The sequence below is a fragment of the Sinocyclocheilus rhinocerous genome, unplaced genomic scaffold (genome assembly GCF_001515625.1).
Source record: "Sinocyclocheilus rhinocerous isolate Xijiao unplaced genomic scaffold, SAMN03320098_v1.1 scaffold485, whole genome shotgun sequence".
NCBI classification, from domain to species: Eukaryota; Metazoa; Chordata; class Actinopteri; order Cypriniformes; family Cyprinidae; genus Sinocyclocheilus; species Sinocyclocheilus rhinocerous.
Genome location: NW_015659927.1, coordinates 243,478 through 253,091, shown reverse-complemented (window position 1 = coordinate 253,091; position 9,614 = coordinate 243,478). Strand labels below are relative to the sequence as shown.

The window sequence follows — 9,614 nt, the reverse complement described above, 5'->3', positions numbered from 1 at the left end:
TTAATATAGTCTAAGCACCTGAAAATAGTGAATATAGTGAATATAAGAAAAAGACCAACTTACTGACCAACAGGCCAGAATCTCTTTATATAAGAATATATCAGAGAGACTCACACTGGGTTGCTGAGAAGATCTGAAGGCTTGTTTCCAATCCGAATCTCTGCCCCATCTATCCTGCTTTCACAGCAGTCGGGTCTGTTAGTGATGGTCACTCTGTTCACGCTGTACGTCTTCATGAGATCCAGCATCCACCACGGGTCAGTTTGTGTCGTAGTATGAGTACAGGTGTAGCTCAACCCATCCAGAGCGTTTGGGGCATACCAGTCGGAAGAATCTGAAGAATGAACGGCTGTTCCCCATGCTGCTACGTTCACTGGAATATGTTTAGTGGAAAATCTTTTTTTACCATTACATTTATTTATTTCTATTCTGACTGGAAATGATGGGTTTCTGTCAGTACTTGAAGTGGAAAAAAAGAAGTGCCGGTACTCCCCCCCCCTTATTTATTTATGTTAAATAACTTAAATAACTACTTTTTAATTTTCATAATTCACTATGTAGGCTATGTATAGTGCCACAATATTAAACAAATTAAACAAACCTTTTCAATACAAATAACCAGAAGTCAAGCTGTGATACCAAACAGGACCACAGGGAGACGCCAAAGACCACTAAACCTCCACTGGATACATTCAGAATCGCTAAACTTCTTACCACCGCATAACACCTCAGCCAGCCAGCGTCCATTATAAAACATTCTTGCTTTTAATCCAAATACACAATGAAAAGAATAATTTACTGACATCTGGACGTGAGTCACTATTCTCTCCACAATCTCTGATAAAATTGGCCTTGTTTTTCACTGCATTAGCGCTGTTTTGTCCAACTGTTTGAATTCGCTTACTGGATCCTTGGACTTTCCAGGAGTTTATCGGTTTACATTAATGATCGCAAAAACCTGCTTCTTTTCATTTTTAAGGTATTGATGGGACCAAACTCTCTTTGTGATTTTAAAACGTAAGAAAGTACCCAGATTTGAACACTACAGTAAGATTTAACTTCTACTTTTTTTCGTTATAATGTACTGATTCAAATTAGTAATTAATTATTATTCTACTTCTCCTGACATGCTCTTTCACCTCACATAATTTGGCTGAAAGGATAAGCATAGTGAAACAGGACAGCGCCCACACATCCTCACATTATATTATTTCTTTGAACATTTATATGAATTCTCCATCTTTCTAAAGAAGTTGACGCAACTTATAATCAGGGTCGTCTTATATTCGGGCCAATACGGTATTAGTTGGATTTAGCATCAGTGATGCACACTTCTGACACAAAGTAATAAATTACTGTCACTGTAACTTTTTTAATCGTAAATCATTGGTAAAATATCGATGCTGGAGACTTTTAAAATCTTTATAGGGTAGAAACGTCCGCTTCTGTCAAGTTCGTTTTGCGATAGTTTTAATTTATTTATCCCCTCGCTGGTGAAATGATGTTGTGTGCCGTTTGCTTCAGAGAGGCGTGTTAAGGGCGGGCTTTTAGAGTAGCGCTGGTCCGGCTCAATTATCAGCTAGTAGTTCTTTGAAGAACAATTATTTGGGAAAAAGAAATGCCACTGCATTACTAAATAATGAGGAAATTCCAAAAATAAATAAAATAATTCTTACAAAAGGTGTCTTTATTTACAGACTTTTTGATTACTTTAGTTTTTCATGAGGTTATGTATTAAATAAGAACACTAAACAAAAAAGTAGTAAATTTATTCAATTATTTTCAAAAATATTACTGACAAAACTGTGTATCTTTAATTACACACTGCTATGTAAACAACTAGACTGTAACTATACTGGTTTAAGTCTCTCAGTACGATATAAGTTGTAAGTGGCTGATTCATTAAAAAGAACTGACTCAAAAGATTCACTCGTTTAGGAATTGGACTACACTAGTCATACTGTATTGTTTTGATCCACTAAAAAAAGGAGCCCATACGAGTCACTTGTTTGAAATCAGACTACACTGATTGTGATTGTGTGGTTTTGCTTCACTACAAAGAAGAGTCTTCATTGAGTGCCTATGATTCCTAAAAATATGATCAAGCAAGACAGTTTGCTAGAAATTGGAACAGGGCTCTGGTCTTGCTCTTAACTAGGACTCCAGAGCTGAGAAGAACACATGATTCCTTCAGACCACAAATAAGAGCCAATCAATACTCTGGGAGGAGAGAAGAACAGTCCATGAGACAGCCCATTTTTGTGCCATGCCAATCAAAGGAGACTCCTTCTGAATCACGCACATTTACTGTAAGCTGTGAATCACCCCTGCCCACAGAGCTGATCGTCCGCCATCTCTCCCTTTTCCTTTTTAACTTGTTCTTTCGCTCTGCCACTGCAATCAAGAAGCCACAGACACACAGCAGAAGATTGCCAAGTCCACGTACAAACTACAACACTCTTGGCACACCCACACGCCTCCAAACACAGGAAGTAGCAAAGCACAACTCAGCAAGACCGTTTCTCTCCATCTAGTTTCTTCGCCTGCAAAACAGAGAGAGCAAAAAAAAAAAAACTGCATCCACAACTACCTACTGCACATGCACACATGAATAAGCTCAAACAACACTACATAACAAACCAACCCTGATTAAATGTCAACAGGAGATTTCAACATGACCCTGTCTGTGATGAACAAATTAGGCCATTTACTACCTATTGAACCACATCTATTGCACCACACTCATAAGGGGCTGTTCACATAAAATGTGATTTTTCATTTCGCTGTGCTACTTTTCCATTGTTTGTCTATGTAAACAAGCGTGAGACCGACGTCTTTGACACTGTGCTCTGCATTTTGACACGCCGTTCTAAAAATGCAACGCTCAAGTTTAAATAAGTTAAACTTTACAAAAAAGTTTTTTTTTCCCTTATACACAAAAATGCAGCTTCAAACGCAGCTTGGCGCAGGGCAGTGGAATGGAGGAAGGAATGGTTCAAACTTTTTCTTATAAATTTTCTTGTAACTTGCCAGTTTCATTATTTATTAAAATCTCTTTATTAGGGCTAAATTAAGATACAAATTTCCCAATACGATTCTAATTTCAATTCACAGTTTCAATAACATTCTGATTTGGTTCTTGGATACATTTTTGGCTACATTAAGTATTTTAATTTGAATTAATTTTTTTGAATTTAAATTTTTTTACGTAATCAGCGTTGTTTACGTTCAGTAGACAATGCGCATGCTGAACGTAAACAGCACTCGTTACATTGATTACGTCCTGGGATACTCTCCAAAATGGCGGAATACGGTACCTCGGGGAGAAGAATTGCTAAATAAATTATGTTATTATTGTTTTCTTTGTGCACAAAAAGTATTCTCGTAGCTTCGTAAAATTACAGTTGAACCCCCGATGTCACATTACTGATGTCCTTGCTACGTTTCTGTGCGTTGATCGTGGTAATATCCTAGCTGTCTATGGAGGGTCAGAGGCTCTCGGATTCCATCAAAAATATCTTAATTTGTGTTCTGAAGATGAACGAAGGTCTTACGGGTTTGAAACGAAATGAGGGTGAGTAAGTAATGACAGAATTTTCATTTCTGGGTGAACTATCCCTTTACACAAGGAAAAAAAAAGTGGCACTGGGTTTGAAATTTAACATCAGAAATTGACATTGCTGCCATTTGTTGTAATCGTTTCATGTGATTGACAGGCTGCTTTAGGAGAATTCATCTACTAGACAACCTTATTGCCCAGCTCTTCTGCAGAGATGCCATTGCAAGGGGGAGAGCAAAAAAAAAAAAAACATGTGCACAGATAAATCAATAATAAATACTGCAATATTTAATAGTGACTTGAATATTAATCTCTCTTGCTCTTATCAACCGTGCAGATGGTTGCCAACCCCAGCAAACAAAAGATAGAACAAAAGAAAGCAGCTTTACATTATTGTACCACATGAGAATGGGCTGATAGTCTGTACAAACCATCCAAACACCCCCTGCCACAACCAGCTCTTCTACCTTCCTGCAATATTACATAACAAAACCACAAAACAGACCACCAACTATGGGCGTTAAGTGTTTTCTTGGCTGCACCCTGACTCAGCAGGCCGCCCTGTGTACATCATGGAGGCGAGGCTGACCTGGGTGGGTCTGGCAGGAGAAGGGCTGAGACACAGGGTTGGCGGACACTGGCTGCACAAGAGCTGTACTTCCGGCGGGCAGAGGTTGGCCCCGCTTCAGTAGCTGCTTGTGTTCGTGTTGACGGAAACGAGGGGGCACCTCTCGGGGCGGGTAGCGAGGGGCTGCCGGCTGCTGCTGTTGGTTGCTGGAGGGTGCGCGCTTGCCATTGCCACCAGTGCTGCTGCTGGCTGAGGACACAGACGGGTTGGTGGGGGGAGGAGGGGTGGGGCTGGGCTTGGCAGAGTCTGGCACTGTGGACACAGAGATGAAAGAATGACAGAAAGAGAGAGAGAGAGAGAAGGGGGAGAGGGAAGGATAAAGTTAATTTTAGCACATGCCATAATGAAAGCAAACAGGAAGTGTCTTTAGAGGGACAACTATGAGAGGATTCGGGAGGGATGAGCGGGTGGCGAGACCATCGCGGATGTCGTTCGCCTGTCTCTACCTATCACAGCCGGTCTAGACGCACAGGGGCTCTCGGGGAGGGAGAAGAAAGGAAACGAAAGTGCCATTTATCTTAACGCATCCGTGTTGTGGAGGAGGCAGAAACGGTTACACAATTAGCCATCAGAAAGCCTGATCCAGGCAGATCTCCGCCTGAGGCAGAGGCAAAGATGAAGCAGAGGGAGCGCAAACATCTGCGTGAATGAGTACCGGACTTACATAACGCAGACGGGGGAGATGCTTATTCTGCTGGGGGGAAAAAAACACCGTCTGGTGGTGGAGCTTGGAGGAGAAAAAAAACACTTGGGTTTCTAGGCTTTGATTGATTTTAGTAGCTTCAGAATTTTCAGGCAGAGTGACAAGAGGGTGAAATATCAAAATGCATACAAAGATAGGTCTACACTGATGCACTGAAATTATTCACAGGAGGCCCTCATCGAACACACCACAAAACTAAAAAAAAAGCTCTGCAAACTGGTTAATACAAATAGCTGGTTTGTAATAAAACACATCGGTGACCACTCAACCTGCTTTTATTTTCTCTGTAGAAAATGTCAATAAAAAGGTCTAAGCCATGAATCAAACCAACCCACTTCAAGATTAATTACATTACAATCTTTGCTTTGAAGAATGTGAAAGTGTAAGTATATAAAAATAAGGAAAACAGACAAAGGTACAAGACTGTGTACTTAATGACTTTATGAGGGAATGAACTACTCATCCGATAAAGCTTTGCGACTGACATAAATCAAATGATGGTATACAAACTAGGGTTGTGCCGATAGACGATAGTCAGAGATATCGCCTGTGTCTGATGCAGAATCAAGACGACGATTATTATTATTAATATTATGCTAGTATTATTATCGAATTAATATTAGGGCTTATTTGCTCCATTATATTTCTTTTTGCGTGTTTTTACAGTGTTGCGCGTTATAACCAATCACACACGAATATGTTGAGTTTATGAATGCAATGGCCAATCAGAGGTGTTCAGACGAGTCGTCGCTGAAACACTGGAGTTTTGTGGTTGAGTGCGTGCTCGCTGACTAAATTCTGCTCTCTCGCGAATTCTCTCATCATAAACAACAAAGTGCAGGTGTACATGCGATGTAAGTATAAGAGATTTATTGACCATGCGGTGTAACTAGCTTCACTGCTTATAACGGGAGTGTTTTTAAAGTGCATAATCTCACGCTAGACTGAAGTTCTTCGATAACGTAAAAGTTCTTTGCTTGTTTTCAGTAGCTGCTGTTCGAATAACTGAGGAAATGCAAGCATTAAAATCAGTAATATACCATGTTTTTATTAAATTCTGATCATGTTAAATACAAATTCATTCATATTAAAAAAATTGACATGACATCCATATGCTACATGACTAAAAAGATATAATGTGTAGTTAATAGATTACACTAACATTAGGCTGCTTTTAGCCATACCCTGGAGTCAGTTCACTCTCCGGCTATGAAACTAAGTAAGGAGTCTAAGTAAGTCTCACAGGTTGACGATAGGACGATGTGACTATGGAGCATATCATCCAACAGTAATACAAACAGCTGCTGATTAATAGTTATTATTAGTGTTGTCAAAAGTACTTCGGTACCAAGTCGGTACTAAAAAAATGAAAACGTTACGGTACCAGGTTTTTTTAAGTACTGGTGGTACCGAGTACCCGGTCAACCCAGTTCTTGATGCGCTATCTGAAAGGTGCGCAGATGCGCTTTCTTCATAAAAGCACTGAGACATGGCGACCTCAAAATGAGGAAACACATCAAACTAACAAAACACTTTAAAGACAGACACCCGGATCAAATGAAAGAGTTCAAGCAGGTAAGTTTCATTTTAATTTTTAATATTTGTGTTTCCCATACATTTGATTTATTTGTGGCGGCCCGCCACAAAAGGCTTTGACTTCGTTCCATAAACATGAGCACTGCACGTGTCAAGAAACCCCGTCGGTGCGAGTGTTTATATATCACTGTATTTCTGAAGGAGACCGGCCACAAATAGATTTTCCAAAAGGCTTTGACTTCGTTCAATAAACATGAGCACTGCACGTGTCAAAGACGAAACCCGGTGCGGGTGTTTTTATATCACTGTATTTCTGAAGGAAACCGACTGTTTTCAGAAAATTATGGATGTCATTTTCATTTCATCTGGCATGTAATGCCTGAGCAGCGTTTGTGAGCGCAGCACTTTAGAATTAAGTTTCTTTATTAACTATTTAATGCTCCTATAACTTCTATTAGGGTAAAAAAACAGGAGGACATGACGACATTTACAATCTGGGCTTGTTTTGTTTTTTTTAGCTAACTTAGTTGTTATTCTTGGCTGAATAACTCTAGGTTTTCAAAAGCCCTTTAAAATTAAATATGTACACAGTTTGGATTAAATGAAAGTATAGTAAAAAATTTTAATTAGCAAGTTTTTTAGTGTTTTGCTTTGGTACCGAGAACCGTGGATTTTCACTGGCATTGGTAACGAATACTGAAATTTTGGTACCGTGACAACCCCAGTCATTATACATTAGTTACACATAAAATTGCAAAATGACTGCAAAATATTCATGTATATTCAAATGAACAAGTCGTTTGAGAGGATGGGGAGACTGATTCAACAATGTGTTTATCACTTGGTACTGGCACTTGGTCAGTTTAATAGGTTACACTTGTCTACTTTTGGTGTTAATCGTTGAACCAACAAAATATTGAAAAAGAAATACTGAATTAGAAGATTGAAATGATTTTTTTCTGCTTGATTACTTTATATTAAAAAAACATCAATTTTTTAAAGATTTTATCTTTTCTTTTTTTATCATGTTCAACCAATTTACTTTTTCCCAAACATGAATTTGGGACTACAACATATGAATGATTTTAGTTGTGTTAATGTAGCATTGTAAGAACCGGAAACAGGATTTCCACAACCGTGCTTTGCATGGGACTGGATAGGGAGAGTACATTTTGAAATAGTGTTATTTTACGCAGTTTTAGCAAGATGAGAAAAGGGGAGATTACCACTGTGGTGAAGTGTAGTGCACGTGCTTGGGTTGAGGATCTGCTAACAAGAATTCAAGTTACTTTAATTAAAAAGCATTAACTATGGGAATGCAACAAATGCAACCAGTTCAAGCTTTTGGCTGCCAACACCTAACGTCATATGTTAAAAGTTATATTTAGCTTGCTAGTATGTGTAATTGTTACGCAAGACATCTTTTAAATCACTCAGGTGAACTACACCTTCCGGAATGTACTGCTTCATTCCTATTGGCTGAAAAAGAGGCTCACATACACTATAGATTATATACTGGAGAGATCCAATGTGACGCAGGCTTAACGCTACATGAAAACATGAATGCCAAACTAGCATTAACATGTCCTTTCAATTTCTCCCTCTCTCTCTCCCTCACCCGCACGTCCCTCCCCCAGTCGCGGCCCCTTACTCTCTTTCATGCCATGTTTGCAGCACAGACGCTCTCCAGTGGCGCAGTCGCAGTGCTAAGCTGGAATCAGTGACGCCAATCCCTGCTTAAGTCCAGCTCAGCCTGCCTGCCACGAGCTGGGCCGACCAATCACTACAGTTTCCCCATCCTCCTCCGCTTTCCTCGCATCAGAGTCGGCCCATTGTAATAGCCGATTATGAACGTGTTACAGGAAGCATACGGACATGGCTAATTTCTCTTGATTACGCTGGAAGTACCTGCATATTCTGTCTTTCACACTTTTGCCCCGGGTCCGTGAAAAATGACTGCAGTCAGGGCCTTTTGATGAAAGGTTTTCTAGAAGCTTCTGTGGAATCTGTCAGCGGCCGTCCAATCACAACACAGCACTGGCGAGGGGAGGTTTGAGAGTGGAATGGGGAGGGAGATGCAACGAGCTCTCGAATGGGAGACGAGGAAAGACTTCATTTATATACCATATCTGACTTTCTCATCAAAACAAATTTTTAAATGTCGAATGTTTTTGTTGAGACGGGGAAAAAAAAAAAAAAAAAAAGTGTACATGTGCGTATGCATCTAAATCCAGCTCTCTGAGCACTGGACACAGATACACAACGCAAATCCTCAACCAATTATGCGGTTATGAGATTCATGTGAACTGAAACGCTTTAATTGCTAACCTGTTTACTAAGGCTTGTTTTAAAGCTTTGTTGCTCTGATATACACTCTCACGTGTAAACACATTAAAGCCACTCGCCAGAGCTCTGATAGAGAGACACAGGATCTGTTAAAGCAAAGTTATGGGTTCAATACAAGGTAAGCTCTAGCAAACAGTATTTGTTTTTGTGGCATAATGCTGATTACCACAAAACGTAATTTAATAATAATAAGAAAATGTATATACTACAAACAAATTAATAATAACAATAATAATAATATACTACAAATAACAGTAATAATACTTGTTTTTATTATTTTTTAATTTTAATGTTTTTACATTTTAGTTTTTTGCAAAAATTTGCAAAAACAGCTATAGCTGTTAATTTAAATTCAAGCACACATGAACACAATAAACCGCAAAACATCTTTCACATGATATGTATACAAGACAACTTTTTACATGAATTGCAGTGATGAATAACTAATTCACTGGCCCTACAAGAGTAATGATAAGACAATTTTTAACTAAAAAATAAATGCATTTTTATGACTGCATAATTCATGTGTTCCACATTTCTGCTTTGACACCCCCATTGTGCAAGTGCATGACCCCATGTACTTCCACTGTAAGTGCCTTACTGTTACTAAAAAAAGAAAAAAAATTATTGTCTGTGGTAATGGACATTATTCCATAAATGCTGTCGATATACATTAACTTACTGATCCTGGAAAATTCTTTTAATCACCATTCTTCTACAGTATACAACTGCAACAGTGAGCCAATGCAACTTGATCAGACATGCAAAAGCTCATCCACTAACATTGTTTTATCAAACAAACAGGCACTTAGATAAATCATACCAAAAAAAAAAAAAAAAAA

General features: G+C 38.9%; 1 protein-coding gene across 6 annotated transcripts in view; it reads right to left on the bottom strand.

The window, feature by feature from the left end:
• LOC107724432 (trinucleotide repeat-containing gene 6C protein-like) overlaps positions 1–9,614 on the bottom strand; it is a 79,480-nt gene that overhangs the window by 39,166 nt on the left and 30,700 nt on the right. For 5 of the 6 annotated variants that reach the window (XM_016533364.1, XM_016533358.1, XM_016533359.1 and 2 more), the window contains exon 4: positions 4,149–4,439. The exons of the other annotated variant lie outside the window; for it this stretch is intronic. In XM_016533364.1, coding sequence (XP_016388850.1) covers positions 4,149–4,439 — 291 coding nt within the window. The remainder of the gene's footprint in view (positions 1–4,148; positions 4,440–9,614) is intronic. 6 annotated transcript variants of the gene reach the window in all.